At 31.4% G+C, this 16370-nt stretch overlaps 2 protein-coding genes and 1 long non-coding RNA gene across 5 annotated transcripts; all 3 read left to right on the forward strand.

Annotated features, from left to right (window-relative positions):
- Nucleotides 1-3488: 3488 nt before the first annotated feature.
- LOC105830875 (male-specific lethal 3 homolog) lies at nt 3489-8449 on the forward strand. Of its 3 annotated transcripts, none has more exons than XM_028192950.2 (10): nt 3489-4049; nt 4396-4464; nt 4671-4780; nt 4855-5038; nt 5408-5593; nt 6561-6868; nt 6951-7163; nt 7376-7575; nt 7653-7737; nt 7826-8449. In XM_028192950.2, the coding sequence occupies exons 1-10, from the start codon at nt 3948-3950 to the stop codon at nt 7911-7913; spliced, it is 1545 nt and encodes a 514-aa protein (XP_028048751.1). In that variant the 5' UTR covers nt 3489-3947; the 3' UTR covers nt 7914-8449. The 3 variants fall into 3 exon arrangements, with proteins under 3 accessions (XP_028048751.1, XP_012525998.1, XP_012526007.1); XM_012670544.3 differs by having other exon boundaries at nt 7379-7575; XM_012670553.3 differs by having other exon boundaries at nt 3490-4049; nt 7409-7575.
- Nucleotides 8450-10059: 1610 nt separating this feature from the next.
- On the forward strand, nt 10060-16048 carry LOC105836691 (transmembrane protein 256). The gene is made up of 5 exons (XM_012680902.3): nt 10060-10183; nt 10460-10576; nt 14190-14346; nt 15251-15372; nt 15456-16048. The coding sequence occupies exons 2-5, from the start codon at nt 10472-10474 to the stop codon at nt 15597-15599; spliced, it is 528 nt and encodes a 175-aa protein (XP_012536356.1). The 5' UTR covers nt 10060-10183; nt 10460-10471; the 3' UTR covers nt 15600-16048.
- Nucleotides 10700-13695, forward strand: LOC118646424. The gene is made up of 2 exons (XR_004963997.1): nt 10700-12112; nt 13181-13695. It is a non-coding gene; the product is annotated as an uncharacterized LOC118646424 (long non-coding RNA).
- Nucleotides 16049-16370: the final 322 nt, after the last annotated feature.

The raw sequence follows: 16370 nt of genomic DNA on the forward strand, positions 1-16370 counted from the left end.
TTATAGACATAAATTTTTTGTTTCAAAAAATATTAAATTACTATATTATATACAACTAAATTCTCTAGTGTGAAATTATAAACCGTTTTTATTTTACAATTGTTCTGCCCTTTTTCTAATCGCGCGCGCAATCGAATAAAAGAAATTGATTAATAAAAAATAAGGCCATATGTGTCCATAATTGTAAGTGTAAATAATAAGAGAAGGTTGCAAAAGAATTCAAAGATAATATTTTAAAACACATTTAAATTTTATTGTTTATTATCCCTCCTCCTCCTCTCTCTCTCTCTCTCTCTCTCTCTCTTTCTCTCTCTCTCTCTCTCTCTCTCTCTCTCTCTCTCTCTCTCTCTCTCTCTCTCTCTCTCTCTCTCTCTCTCTCTCTCTCTCTCTCTCTCATATATATATATATATATACTACTGTGATAAAAAAATAAAGTGAATTTGTTTATGAAATAAAAAATCTTTATTTATTCTTCCAAATCAATTTCGTCGCCTTCAAGCTATATTAGGTACTCCCCGTCCGACACAATGCACTTATGCCAACGTTTTTTCCAATCCTCGAAATAATCAGAGAAGTCTTTTTCCGGAGTGGCCTTCAATACTTTCTTAAATCTTCGATTCGGCTTTTATCTCCTCAATTAAGTCGAAACGGCGTCCTCGGAGCGGTCTTTTGAGTTTGTTGAACAGCCAGAAGTCGCACGGTGCTAAATCAGGCGAATACGGTAGTTGTGGAACGATATGGGTCGAGTTTTTGGTTTTGTACCATTTGTAAATATCTTTTTGTGACATAGCCTTATCACCAAAGGCCTTCTGCAACATCCTCAACGTTTCCGCGGCAGAATATTCATTCCGCAAACAAAATTTAATGCAAATTCTTTACGCAACAAAATTTAGACATAATAAAAATCAAAAAACTTACTTTTGTATGACCTACAAAAAAATTACAATATCAAAATATTTATAAAATATTTATAAGAAAAAAATATTTATGATAAATGTTTTGTACATATTTTTATGTTCGAGTTTGCCAGGTATAAAAAAATTATGATAATTTGTGAAAATATTTAAAATAAATATTTATACTATTATTATCAAAGAATATAAAAAATATTTCGAGTTCACATATCATAAATATTTTTCAGTACATTTTAAAAATATATTTCATATATTGTTGATAATAATTTTTGTATCGTTTCTAATTGATTTATGAAAAATAATTATATAATCTTTAAAAAATATTTTTTAAAAATAAATTTGTAAAATATTTATGAACATTTATGATAAATTTTCTGTGCTATCTGGGCTTATACGTTACGTTTATTATAAATATTTTGTTAATATTCTCTAAATATGTATTGTAAATATTTTTATAAATGATGTAGAAATAACTGTAAAACATTTACCATAAAGATTTTCTGAAATAATGAAACAAATAAAAATTATTTTTTTAAATACGTAAATAATATTGGTAACAATATTTTTTAAATTATTTTTAGAAATATCTTGAAAAATAGTATTGCAATATTTATTATATAATCTTTAGAAAATATTTTTTGAAAATAAATTGAATGTTATCTTTGGTTAAGTCTTGAGTTAGATCTTGGGTTAGGTCCACCAGTAACCGAGGTATTAAATTTTTCAAATTATGCGAATGAAAGCGCGCCGAGAAAAGAGCTCGATCCGCACGAGCCATAACACGGAAGAAAAAATCTATCGTGAATGTATGATATTTCATTAATTTACTGTTCAAAATTATGATAGAAATTAATTAAATTATTTGCCGATTCCATATAATATCTAAAATTATTGGTGGACCTAATCCAAGACAATGGCCGCGTTCAGCAGACACAACTGTTGAGTGAGTGCTCAGTGATTCTTTAAAGTTTAATATGATTAGTTAGGCTGCGTTCCGATATTTACTGTCAGTTGGACTGTTCTTTTTCGCTGCACTGCTACACTGGTGCAATAAGTTAGAGTGAGAAAAAATATTTTTGTCTTACGTTAATCTATTGCACCAGTGCAGCAGTGCACAGCAGTACAGCGAAAAAGAACAAGCCAAATACTGAAAATCTACAGTATGGCCGGTATTCATAGTCGGATCTTATATTTAAGATCATCTTAAGTACTGTCTTAAGATGCCATCAACCAATCACAGAGCCGTATTAGCATCTTAAGACATTGCTTGAGACGATCTTGAAATAAGATTTGACTATGAATACCGGCCTATATGTGACGTAAACTATAGATTTTTTGTACTGGCAGTGAATATCGGAACGCAGCCTTAGATCTAAAGGTATTAACCAATCATATTAAAGAATCACTGAGCACTCGCTCAACAGTTGTGTCTGCTGAACGCGGTCAATATTGGACTTTTAAGGTGCCTTTTCACGCTGACGCGTGAGAGTGCAGTCACATGGGGCTACCGTACAGCGTATCGGCGTATGGCGTAAAGGAATTAAACTGCGTTCCGTTTCACGCATAATGCGCATAATGCATCGTTTATCTTTGTTGTTTGTCTGACTTTAAACAAAGATGAACAATACGTTATGCGCATCATGCGTGAAACGGAACGCAGCCTTAGACTAATGTTTGTGCTAACAATACGAACGTAAACCTTGTGATTGGTCTAATTCCTTTACGCCATACGCCGGCACGCTGTATGCTGGCCCCATGTGACTGCACGCGCACGCTTAAAGGGCCATCTACAATGGAGTGTTTTAGCCATAACAGCACTTAGGGTATGACCCTAAAGGGCCATCTACAATGGAGAGTCGTAGGCCGTAGCAGTAGTCGTAGAAAATGTCTCCACTTCGTATTGCTTTATGCCCAGTCTACAATGAGTCGTTGGTCGTTGGTCGTAAGAAATTTAACCAATCACTGTTGATCTTAGAGAAGAATAACCGAACATAATTGGTTAAATTTCTTACGACCAACGACCAACGACTCATTGTAGACTGGGCATTACTGTTTACAGCCTACAGCAGACATTGAGCCAATTCATTGCGTGCTTACGATGAGCGTTAGGGCATTCGGGATTAGTTTTTGGTCGCCTTTCTTTGATGGCCGGCTTGTATGTTATTGCTATGTCGTTTTTATTCTAGACAGCATTGCCGTAGTTTTAGTGCTGTTACGGCTAAAACACTCCATTGTAGATGGCCCTTTATTTTCAAAAGACATCACGTGACTAAGGCCGGTATTCATAATCAAATCTTATTTCAAGATCATCTCAAGCAATGTCTTAAGATGCTAATACGGCTCTGTGATTGGTTGATGGCATCTTAAGACTTCTAAGTACTTAAGATGATCTTAAATATAAGATCCGACTATAAATACCGGCCTAAAAATGATACCCATTCGTCATTTTTAGTCACGTGATGTCTTGACGCTAAAAATGAGCGTCAAGCACAGAAATCTGTGGCGTCAAGCATCAGCGTGAAAAGGCACCTTAACGTATTTACATAACCCGCACACACAATGGTCCATAAGTAAAGTGCATAAGAAATTCGATTGATTGAATTTTTTAGGCAGAAAATTCAATCAATCGAATTTCTTATGCACTTTGCTTATGAACCAATTAATTTGCTTATGTACATTCGTTATGCGTTATGCCAAAGTGTGTGTGGGGGCCTTAACTTCAGAACGGGGAGAAGATATTATACACAATCATACACTTGCATACGCTACACAACACAACGCTGAGCGGCCGAGGTCGCCAAGTGCGACGCCGGGAGGACATTTTTAAAAGTGACAATGAATTAAACAGCAAATTAAATAAACAATTCAGTTTGCCATTCGGAATAGTTTTGTGAAAGTTGAGATTATACCGTCAAGAATTCATATAGCTATCGGATAAATAAATGTTCACTTCTGGTCGACCTTCGTACAGGTTATGCTGGTGATTTATGTACTTTAAATACCTACCTCTTGCGTTCCGTTAAATATTTACAATGGTATCGACGCGAGGACCGAAATTCAAGTTCTCCGACGGGGAGAAAGTGTTGTGCTACGAGCCGGATCCTACGAAAGCGAAAGTGTTGTATGACTCGAAGGTAGCATTATATACATATTACTATAGAGACATGTACATACACTTTGCATTCAATTTGCATCTTTGACAGTAGTAGCTTTACACATGCAAATATAAATATAAAATGCAAATTAAATGCCGAGCCTGGTGACAATATTATCAATACAACATTTGTGAAAACTGAAATATAGGTTGCAAAAGTGAAGGTGATCTCTGAGGTTATAGAATTGCATGCACAAAATATAACAAAATATAACGAATTTGTAAATTATAGGAATTGTAGAAATAAATTTGTACAAATAGATACGACTAACTTTGTTATAATACAGAAACCTGCAGGTTAAATTAAATTATAAAATCGTTTGCAGGTACTAGACGTCATCGTCAATAAAGATCAAAGAGGTAGAAAAGCGGTGGAATACCTCATACACTTTCAAGTGAGTTAGAAAGAGTTTAATTAAAGTTACTTAATTGTATAAATTATATAAAAGTATTAAAGAGAAATAGAAATATAATGTTTACAAATTATAAGTGTATAGATTCAGTAGATTTAAAAATTAATACATGTTTAATGAGTCATATTAGATTATTGTGCTATATATTAGCCCTTGCATATTGTACAATTGCACCTCATCATTATTAGGGTTGGAATTCATCTTGGGACCGTTGCGTGACAGAGGAATATGTGCTTAAAGATACAGAAGAAAATCGCCAGCTTCAGCGAGATCTAGCGCAAAAAGCACAGCTTCAACTGTACGTATTTTCCCGACTGTTTCAACATTGTACAAATCAAATGTGATGATGTATCTTTTCTTCTCATGAAACAGGGGTGCTTATCTGTATCGCCGTGAGCGTAAGAAAAGAAGTCACAAGATGTCGGAGCGCTTAACCGAAACAGAACATCAGGAACCTCGTCGTAGAGCGAGAAGCGGCGGCAGCCGAGCTACGTCAGCCACAACTGGATCTTCCGAGGATGGCAGTTCGGGTCAACACGCCGATTACGATACAGAAGTAAATGTTTTATAATATTTTCAAATATTTATAATATTACAAATGGTAATGAAATCAATTTAAAGTTTTTTGTGCATTAATGAAAAAAAGAAATTAATTCATTAATTTAAAAATCTATGCTAATGTGTTTATATGTGAAAAATTGATTGGCGTCGCGAGGCTAGTATTATTTAATGCTGTGTCGAAAGTTTTAAAGATTTAAGAAATAAAGGAAATAAATTGTATATATGCACCTATATAATTTAAAATATAAATATTAATACATTTGTAAAATGTAATGCATCCTTGAATTGTTGTCATACTGTAGATTAGAGATGAAGGGGTGCAAAGGTAACAAAACAAAATCTGTAAGAATTACATATGTTACAGGAAATAAACACGGAAGAAGATACGGAGAGTAGTTCCGATTACATGGGCGAAACAAGTGACGACGAGGACAGTGGTGGTGGCAGCCAGTCTGGAGCCAGTATAAAACCAGGAATCGATCTTGAGATAGGTAGCACATTAAAACGGATTTTAGAGCAGGATTATGATGTGATAACTAATAAAAATAAAGTAAGTTAATAAATTGGGTTCAAGTATTAATGGATGCGTAGATTGTCATACATCAATACAAGATACATAAAACTGTTATAATTATTCATGTTATTCAATTTTTACGTTTAAATGAAAAGAGTGACCGCAAAAATCGCCCGTTTCGTGGACATCGAGTTTTGATACGATTTTGGTGGTAAATAATTGTATATCATCAAACATTCATCTCCTAAAAATTTCGAATTGAGCAAATCTTTTATTGCTGAGATATGAAGGGTTAAAGTTGATATTATTCACGAATAAAGGTTACGCCATTTTACACGTTCAACATGATTCTGACTTAAACGTCGATTTGAGGTCATGATAAATTAGTTTTCTAACAGATAAACAAATCTTATCTAAAACATTTTTTATATGAGAAATAACCTCGAAGTTTTTTGTGTTGAACGGATAAAATGGCATACCCTTCATTTATGTATAGTGACCAATTTAACATTTCATATCTCAGTAATAAAAAGTATGCTCAATCTGAAATTTTCAGAGGATTGATGTTTCATGATGTACAATTATTTACTGCCAAATGTGTACAATTATTTACAATTGATGTACAATTATTTACTGCCAAAATGATGTACAATTATTTATGACTCAAACCTCGATGTCCACGAAACGGGCGATTTTAGGCCTGTTTTTGTGGTCACTCTTTATACACAAAATGATTTATGTTAATGGATTTTAGAACAGGATTATAAATTAATAACTAATAAAAATAAAATCAATAAATTGGTTTTCAAATATTAATAGATGCATAGATTATAATTAATCAACACAAGATATATTTTTAAAATAACCAAGAATTATTATGGTTGTTCACATTTTATTTAATTCTTCTAAATGAAAATTTATACAAGATGATTTATATTAATAACTAATTTTTCCCTAAAATGACACATATATTACGCAAGTATATCATCGATATTTATTTCAGCTTGTAGTGCTTCCCGCACAACCGACTGTGATAAATATTTTGGAATCCTGGGTACAGCACTTTACTACGACGCAATTGACGAATATTCCAGAAAAGCCTCAGCGAAATAAAGCGAATAATACAATAGAGAAAACGGTGAATGAAGTGAACATATGCCGAGAAGTCGCGGATGGCTTGCGCATATACTTTGATTTTACATTATCTCATCTCCTCTTGTACCGGCAAGAAGGGGAGCAATATTGTTCCCTGAAGTCTACCTTATTAATTAATGAACAAGCGACTATTAGCCCAAAGGAGGAAACAATAGAGTAAATACATTTTCATATAAATAAAATTGTTCAAATTTTGTTGTGATCTCTACTTGCATTACAAAAATGTTTTTGTTGTAAGAAATTTGGAAATATCCGCGAAAGAAGAGTTTGAAGAGACGGAATACGCTCATTTGCCACCCTTTCAAGAGCACGATTCTGAGATGGACAATACGTCTAAGCCATCAAACAATTCTAAGCGAAGACTGCGATCGTGTCGTGTAAGCTCAATTGACGAAAGCCGACAATTAAGGTCTTACGATGAAGGAAAGCAAGATGGTGGCAATTTATCGAGGTAATAATCAAATGGTTTTAAATTTCAGAAAAATTTTTTATATTATTTGGTATTAACTCTTGTTTTTTTCGACATATTTTCTTTTTCTTCTATAAAAATTACATTTTATTATTGCATGATGTAACAACATCATGAGAAATTTTGCTTCCTCCAAATTTTTCCTTTGTTTGAAATTGGATATAATGTTTTTTTTTATGATTGTTTTGTTTTAGTAGCATAGCAAGTACAAGTTCCCGTTGTTCTAGCCCGCGAGGTGTAACGCTAAGAATGCCGCCTGTTGTTACGTCCATTCAAGTAAATAGTTTACTTCAACAGTCAAATAAATGGAGGTTAATGCCTCAAGTCCCCAGACAAAGCGAAATCCCAAGTCCTTCCTCTTACTATGGTGCCATTCATTTAACTAGATTATTTGGTAAGTCGTCTTTTATTTTACGAATACATACAAAATTGTCAAATCTTTATATAATAAATGATGTTATTCAATTTTAGTCAAGTTACCTGAGTTATTACAATCCGCAGACATATCAAGCAAAAAGCTGAAGGTACTTTTGAAATATTTAGATATGTTTCTAAGGTATGTGGTAAATTAAAACTAGTTGATTTCTTTATAATTAAATATTGCACGCTTCATGATAAGTGTTTAATGTGATATGTTTTTACAGTTATCTGGAGATGCATAGAGAGTGGTTCGGCGAACAATTTTACATGCAAACAGAAAATCAGACAATATTGCAAACTAACAACGTTTAACAACATATATAGTTAAATGTATAATATACATAAAATTGTTTTATAGACATATGTACAGGGTGTGCACTATCGGAAAAATTTTCGGGAATTCTTTTTTATCCTTGAACATCATAATTTTTATAAAATTTTATTGAAATTCAAGGAAATTTTTAAAGAATTTTATTAAATTTAAATTCTACCTGACAAAATTATATATTTTTTTATAATACAAAATGTCAATAATCGATGGGCAATAAATATGGCATATATATTCATATATGTTCACGTACATTCTATGTGATTCGCAAGTATTTATTAAATAGTAATCTAAAGATAATTCTAAATTGTCGTGTGTTTCGTACTTTGTTAGTGAGCAAATATGGACAAATCGTAATACTATTTATTTTATATTATTTTTTTAAAATACTTTCTGGAATTTAATATTCAAAACTTGACTCTTCTTTACAAGATTAAAGAACATTAAAATATATAACAAATTTATTTCAAAGCTGTAATAAAAAATTTTCTAAATAAATTTCAGAAAAATGAGAAACTCACAATTCTTTTATGAAATTTAAGTACACACCTTGATATAATATGTAAAATGTGTGGATGTATTTTTTATATACATAGTTTCATTTTAGAGCAGCAATGTTTTATATATATATATATATATATATATATATATATATATAATAATGCTGCTGTACAATAAAATTATGTATGTACATAAAATGTAACTATGTACCAACGATTTGTTCCTAGACACTTCCTTGAGGGGTAAAAGGCATAGACTTCTCTCGATCTAGCGAGCTAGCTCGATCTCCATTTCGCAGCGATCAATAATGAGATAAATATGTCCAGTCAGCCACTGCCGGCTGATGGCACTATGACTATTTTTTAAGTTTTCCTTACCCTGCGAGAAGTGCCTAGGAACGAATCATTGTTGGGCAGTGTATAACATTATATACATCTATTTTTTGTATAATGTTCACTAAGTACATCTGATTAGTACAAGAATGATCTTTTTTTCACGATAATTGATATTTTTCTATCATATGTTTTTACATAAAATTACGTTTTGCATTAGTTATTGCACAAAATTTACAAAAGATTATATGTAAAAGTATGTACATAAAAATTCAACATTAAAATCTGTGAGAGCAGCGAATTAAAGATTAATTTCACAAATCAATATTGCAAAAACAGCACAAGTAAACATTTTTTACATTATATACATTGATAAATGTTATGCTTAAAACATTTATAATCACATTTTCATGTTTATTTTCAAACTTTTATGAAAGTTTTTATTATACTTTGCATATTAAATTTATTTTTAATAAAAAATAAGTCGCCTAAAAAATTGAATTCGTTTTTATACTACAACAAAATCAGGGTGTTTGACAGCAGATGGAAGATTAAAAATTAATGATAAAATAAAACGAAATCAATAATAACGATTAAGACTTCATTTTTCAATTACAATGTCTAAATATTTACGTACTTTTTAAGCATTTAAATCTTGAAATATATTATAATTTTTTAAAAAGTGTTTTAAGTTTATTTTTAATTTTCTTATTTTACTATTTAAAATCACTTCTAATTTTCTTCATATTGCTGAATATTCCGCATATGCAAGGAAAAAAGAAAAAGAGGGAAACAGTACATACAAAACGGCCGCGAAAAATAAGGGCTGCCGCACAGACTTTTGCATAATACATAAGAGAATTAACTATTTCCAATGGATTAATCAACTATTAAGTTAATCAGAGTTTGGTGCAAATGGCCCTTAGGGTCAGTTGTTCCAACTTCTTGGTAAACTTCTCTATATAATAAATATATGTTCATCTTTATTTATTTAAATCTATTATTCATTATTCAAACGACAGTATTCTTTGTTCTTTCTGCACTTTCTGTTCTTCGTTTTCTGTCTTTCTCGTACTCGAGTGAACGAAAGGTCACGCGCGCGAAAGGTATCAAAACCATTCATATATATATTTTTATATAAAATTACATTTTGCATTATAGTTATTGCACAAAATTCACGAAAGATTATATATAAAATATATGTAAAGAAAAGTTCAACATCAAAATATATAAGAGCAACGAATTAAAGATTAATCCTCAATTCTGCGGAACAGCACAGGTAAACATTTTTGTGAAGAAAACTTAAAGATTTTCCAAGATGGCGCCATGGCGCATTTCCTTATCCCCGTCAATTTGTTGTTACCGGTGATGTACGCGTAGATCAACGGCACAGAATACAATCGAGCAGCAGTGGAGCAGTGGTGAGTACACAGTCAACGATGGCTTTGTGGTATCCGGTGCGTTTGCATTCAACAGCCTTCACCACTTCATGCTCGCGAATCACCTTGATATTGTATACACACGCGCAATTAACCGCATGCATGGTTAGGTTGCTTCATACATTTGCAGAAAGAGAGAGACAGACGAGAGTCGACGTGTTTTGGCGAATGCGGTTGCACCGGACCACCACGTTACCCTAATATACATACATACATACATGAACTGACGTTTCCCGGTTTCGTTTGGCTTGTGCATAGTGACGCTCGACGATGGGCTTGCAGGACGCCGTGTACTCTACGGTCACTACGCCGTTCAATATCATTTACAGGACGAGTACGGGGGCCGCCTCGTACGCCTGGAATGCGGCCACGTCGGTAAGCTTGTCGCATGTCTGTCCACTGTCATGCAATCGCAAAAGCAACGGAGACCTCGTACCGGGCTTACGTCTCATCGTATCGTAATCACTAGACCAATATCTTCTAACAATTAGGTGACTTCTTTTCCATCAATGTGTTTTTATATTGCATACACATGCTTTTGTGTCTTGTACACATATATATATCCTGTATCTCATATTTACATTTATTTTAATTCTAAAATGTTAAAGTGCAAGGTGCAAGGACTTCAATCAAACCTTGAGATTTAACTTAATCAGTGAAACCCCTACTAGTCTACACTAAAGGATTTAAGCTTTAAGCCATAAGAAACTCACCAATCACAGTAGTTTGTTATAAGAATACTCAGTTGGGATTGGTCAATTTCTTACGGCTTAAAGCTTACATCTTCATTGTAGACAAGGCCATAAACTTGTCAAATGTATGGGTACTATATCGCAAGGTTGGGTAATTAAAGTTAATAACTGGTAATTTAATTATAATTTCAAATGATACTGGTTTTGAGACTTTGGGACCATTGGAGTTAGCAAGAAAGACTTCTGGATGGATGGCCATGAACAGTATTATACTGATGTTTCACAAACATTATAATTTGTTAATTCCGGGTTGTGCAACCTACAATGTTTGCAAATTTTTAACTGGTTATTTTGAAATACAAATGTTAACTTTTTTTTTAAGTTAAAAAATTACCTATGTAAAATAAAATTAAAAAGTATAACTCAATGCCAAAAATATTTTTATGTAATTTTATAAATAAACAAATCTTTACAAAGAAATTGTTAAAGGTTTGTTTCATACTGAATATTGAAATTGTTTTTATCATTTAGAATAATTTAATTTTTATTAAAAATTACAACTTTTTAATGTTCTTCAAAATTAGCTTTTAATTTAACTTAATTTAATCTTAACGCAATTGAATTAGTTTTTCATTTGTGGAACTTTTAACATAACTAAATTAATTTTAGGAGCCATTTTTAACTTAATTTAAGAAGTTCTAAGAAAATATTAACTTTTTATCCAATTAAAATACTTAATTTTTTGTGATGTAATTTATAAGAAAAAATTAAATTTGGGATATACTAATTATATAATTAAAAATTTTGATACAAGTGATCCTGCCGCTTCTGAACTACTAATCGATTAATTTAACTGGAGCAAGCTCAATGTTGCATTAAAAATTTCACACAATTTTTCATTTTTTTTATACACATAATGTAAGTAGATTTTTCTATTTTTTACTGGTGACAAGAATTACACAATTATAAAAAAATTATACTATTTTGTTGGAATTACTTACAAAAATAATAACGTAAAGTAATATCAAAAAATTGCACTGATAACTGGTTAACTTGCTGCAATACTTATCACGGCTTTTCAGCGCAAGCATTAAATAATAAATTTTTTTTATCTCTACACTCGCAATGTGCAATGTCACGCCATACGTTGTTTTTTCTTTAAACATTAAAGCATTTGCGTAACCAGTTTTAAATGTGTTATTTATCTATAATGGTTAAGGTGATGCTGGACTGCCTCTCAAACTTGATCGAGGTCGATAATGTAGTCATTCATGCACATCATTAATGAGATTTCGTATATATCTCTTTTATAAATTTGGAAATTCTTTTCCAGAATTAAAGTACACATATTAATATCCATTTGTGAATTGGACTTTATATCGAGGACAAAAAATATATTTTTTTATTGCTCTACTTATCAATTTTTTACGCGTATATAACCTAAATTTTCGTTTCACAATTTCGTCTCAATTAGGCACTAAAATCTAATTTTCGAAATTCGACACTGTTCTCGTCGTCTACTAGTCTGTGAATACGAATTTCGTAGGTACAAACTGTAGATCTTTTATATTAAGCAAACATTGTTATGATGTGACAGCAAATTAACAATTTTTTCTCGTTTTTGGAGGAAATTCCACTCCACAGACTGATAGCAATGCGTATTCTTTTATTCTGGAGAAGGATTTCCAAATCTATAAAAGAAATAAAAAGATATTGTTAAACAAAAATTACTATTTTTTTGTTTTTGTTGCGTGGAGTCGTCTGTTTTACCGATTGAACGTTATTATTTTTAATTAGGCCTATTTTTTTACTGATTTCATATAATTAAAAATCCTTCTCTAGAATTGAAGTATAGACAATAACAAATAGTGCCTCCCTATAATTTCATGTAAAAAACAAAAAAAGTTAGTAAATTATACTTTTGTGCAGTCGTCTCGTATCTTTCATTTGCAACACATAAGTTTTGAAAACTTTGTAAGTACAAATAACTAGTACGCACTAATCTTATTATATGAAAGAATAATAAAATGCTTGCAGAAATGAGCTAGAAGCTTTGGTATAAGAAAAAAGCCTCAGAGAAAATTTCGTATATATGTGTGAGTGAGGAATCGGTACGAGGCGGTCCGAGGATAGAAACAGAGCACTAGTTTAATTCACAGATTAATATTAATACGTGTATTTTAATTCTGGAAAAGAATTTTTAAATCTATAAAAGAAATATATACGAAATCTCATTAATAATGTGCACGAATGACTCTACATTATCGACCTCGATCAAGTTTGAGAGGCAGTCCAGCATCCCCTTAAGTGAGATTAACAGTAGGAAACAATGAAGGAAACAAAAGCTAAAAATAACTCTGAAAATGTAAATAAAAGTGTTTTTTGTCACATGATATATCAGTTTTTATACTATGGCTAGATTTCAATGGAACTGATCATATTCTACACAAAAACTATGCAAAAGAATTATACTTTAATAAAGAATTAAAAATTGCACACGGGTATATGGACAGTTTTTCTACGCACAATATATGTGTGTGCAATTTTTAATTCAAGGATAATTCTTGTGCACAGTTTTTCCACGTACAATTTTTTTGTGTACAATATATTTGTGTAGAATATTCTGCTGGTGTACAATTATTTCGTGTACAATATGATCCGTGCCATTTCAATTTATGCTGCCAGTACTGAAAATCTATAGTTCACGTTACGTATACCATAGATTTTTAATACTAGCATTAAATTTTGGAACACAGCCTATATATTTCGTATCATGTAATAATTAATGTTTTCGCAACATAACTAAAAATAAACGTCTGAGAAATTGGCTCTCAAAACTGGCATAGACTACATTTCCTTTTCTTTAACACGAGTATATTGTACAAAATATTTACCAGGTAATGAGGATTTTTAGAAGTCTTTCACTGCGATGTAAAACATTTTTTGTGTGTCGATTATACAAATACCTTATACTATTCTACAAGGTGAAACATGTAATGCGATACGTAAAGGCTCAAATAAATTCGTTTTTAATAGCTCTTAAAGTAGAAACAAGTTATAAATGATCATTATTTATTTCTTCAATTATCTAAGTAGAGCATGTTTTTATCAGTACTAAGTGTAATATTAAATTTCCGAAAAATTAGGAGATGCCGTTTAAAGACGCCCATGCCTTGGCGATTTTTCTTTAAGTAAAATTAGGATTGATAATTGTGAATAATACAATTAATAATTCAACAATAACAAATTCAAATTTTTTTTCAAAATTAATGTGAAACAATTATGATTTACGTCAGGCGACGAATCACTTGGGAATAAAACCGAAGAAAGTCGAAATAAAAATGGCACCGCCGGTACCTTTATGGAAATTAGCCGCTGCCAGCGGTCCGTACGTGAGACTTGCGGCTCTCAGCGGTGCGGCAGCTGTGATTCTCGGCGCCATCGGATCCCACCGTAAGTGAAACTTGATATAATCATATTTTGTATCGTAAAATTCAGAGTTCATAAGTTAACATTTTTAAAAAACTAAATTAAATTAAAATTAATAGTTTATAAAATTAACTTTCAAAGGAACTTCGCAAACCCGAAAATTCTGATTTTAATGAAACTTGGCATAAATGTAGAGGGGGCCAATACATGAATTTAGAAATTTTTCGTTGATGCTCAAAAACGGTTTAAAGGGTTGAAACCATCTTTCAAAAGTTGAAGGTTTTTGCCTTTTCTCAGTATATCTCTTAAACTAAACAAAATATCAAAGATGTTTTATACAAAAGTTTTACAGCATAAATATCTCTATGCTATTTATTTTTTGAAAAAAAAATTTCATGTATTTACTCCCTCTACATTTATGTCAAGTTTTATTTTAAAAAATTATGCCGTTTCATTAAAATTAGAATTTTTGGGTTTCCCAGGTCCCTTTGTTAGATATGTTAAAAATTACACGGATAATAAATTAACGCAATTAAAAGTTATGTTAATATTAAATTAATTTTTAAAAGTATTATTTATATTAAATTGGAATGTCGTAATATTTTAAAATTATATTAAATAACAAAATTATAATATGGGTCATCAAATAAATTTAATATTTTATTTATAAGTTTACATGAATTAATAAAGATTGTTTTTTTATGTAGGTATTTTTCTTTTTTTATAACTTTTCTTTTATGTAAATAAATTTGGAGGAAAGGTGAAGTAACAAGTTTGTGCTTTTAAATAAAAATAAAATTGACTTATTTAGAAATAATTAAGTTGAAAATTATTAACTTTTTAAATTTCTTAATCAATTACTACTCAACCCTGCTTAAACTTGTGCTAATACGAGACTTGATTCAGTCGAATGCCCTGTGCTTTGCAGGACATTATTCTAAGGATGAAATAGGACAAGAGCAGCGTCGTATCTTCGAAACAGCGAATCGATACCATTTTATACACACTTTGGCCTTACTTGGATTACCATTGTGCAAATTTCCAGCCTTAGTAAGTTGATCATCTTCAATCCGCAATGGTTGTACTATATGTATAGAAATTGCGTAATAATTTCATCTGCATTTATGTTATAGGCTGCGACTTTTATGCTTTCTGGAATTGTATTGTTTTGCGGTAGCTGTTATTACACTGCATTAACTAATAACAGACGATTCAGCGCGACAACGCCGATCGGAGGATTTTGCTTTATATTAGGATGGTGCTGTATGTTCTTGTAAACATTGCTGCAAAAATTGGCGTTTTTCATATAGGGAAGCAAATAAAGCCTTCGGCACATGATATGATTTTTCATACTAGCACGCATACGAGGCGTGTTACGATTGGTAATATAATCATCCGAGCCAATCAGGATACGTAATAAGACATCTCGTATGCGATCTAGCATGAAAAATCGTGTGCTAAAGGTTTAATTAAGTGATAAACCCAGTAATACAATGCATGATGTAAAAAAAAAAAGAGAAGCAATATTTAATAACATAAGAGTGGATGGTTAAAGATTTATATAAAAGAAAAAGGTAAAACTAAGATATTTACAGTAAGATTTAAAAGTATACAAATAAAATAATTTTTATAATATCAATATCAATTGATGTATTCGACAATTATTGGTCGATTTTATTTCCAGAAGATAATAGAGGTAAAAGTAAATAAAAAATATAATTTTGCGTTATTCGAATGGACTTTAAAGATTCCTTAGAAAAAACAGCGTGTCTCTCATGCAATTCCTGATGCTCATGTCTCGTCCCATGTGTTTTAAAAGATACATTCCTTTGGCGAGCAGATTTATAATGATACTTGGGTGTTTATTTTCCGAGGAAGAAAAAAAAATAAAAACCTTCCGATATGAATAAAGTAAAATTCGTTTATACTACTGAATCGATATAAATATATCTTTTGTTTATAATATTGATAACATAGGTTTTGGGTCGCGTATCTTGAACTGTTACACATTTTACAATGGTGTTTATACCCAAGTCTTCTCTGCTTTG

The sequence above is a fragment of the Monomorium pharaonis genome, chromosome 7, assembly GCF_013373865.1.
Source record: "Monomorium pharaonis isolate MP-MQ-018 chromosome 7, ASM1337386v2, whole genome shotgun sequence".
Taxonomy (NCBI): Eukaryota; Metazoa; Arthropoda; class Insecta; order Hymenoptera; family Formicidae; genus Monomorium; species Monomorium pharaonis.

Bases quoted from the DNA above. Each gene is read 5' to 3' on its own strand.
- LOC105830875 (XM_028192950.2), top strand. From the start codon at position 3,948: ATGGTATCGACGCGAGGACCGAAATTCAAGTTCTCCGACGGGGAGAAA. The intron at 4,050-4,395 runs GTAGCATTATAT...AATCGTTTGCAG, and splicing joins AAGTGTTGTATGACTCGAAG to GTACTAGACGTCATCGTCAA. The intron at 5,594-6,560 runs GTAAGTTAATAA...TATTTATTTCAG, and splicing joins TGATAACTAATAAAAATAAA to CTTGTAGTGCTTCCCGCACA.
- LOC105836691 (XM_012680902.3), top strand. From the start codon at position 10,472: ATGGGCTTGCAGGACGCCGTGTACTCTACGGTCACTACGCCGTTCAAT. The intron at 10,577-14,189 runs GTAAGCTTGTCG...GATTTACGTCAG, and splicing joins CCTGGAATGCGGCCACGTCG to GCGACGAATCACTTGGGAAT. The intron at 15,373-15,455 runs GTAAGTTGATCA...TTTATGTTATAG, and splicing joins TGTGCAAATTTCCAGCCTTA to GCTGCGACTTTTATGCTTTC.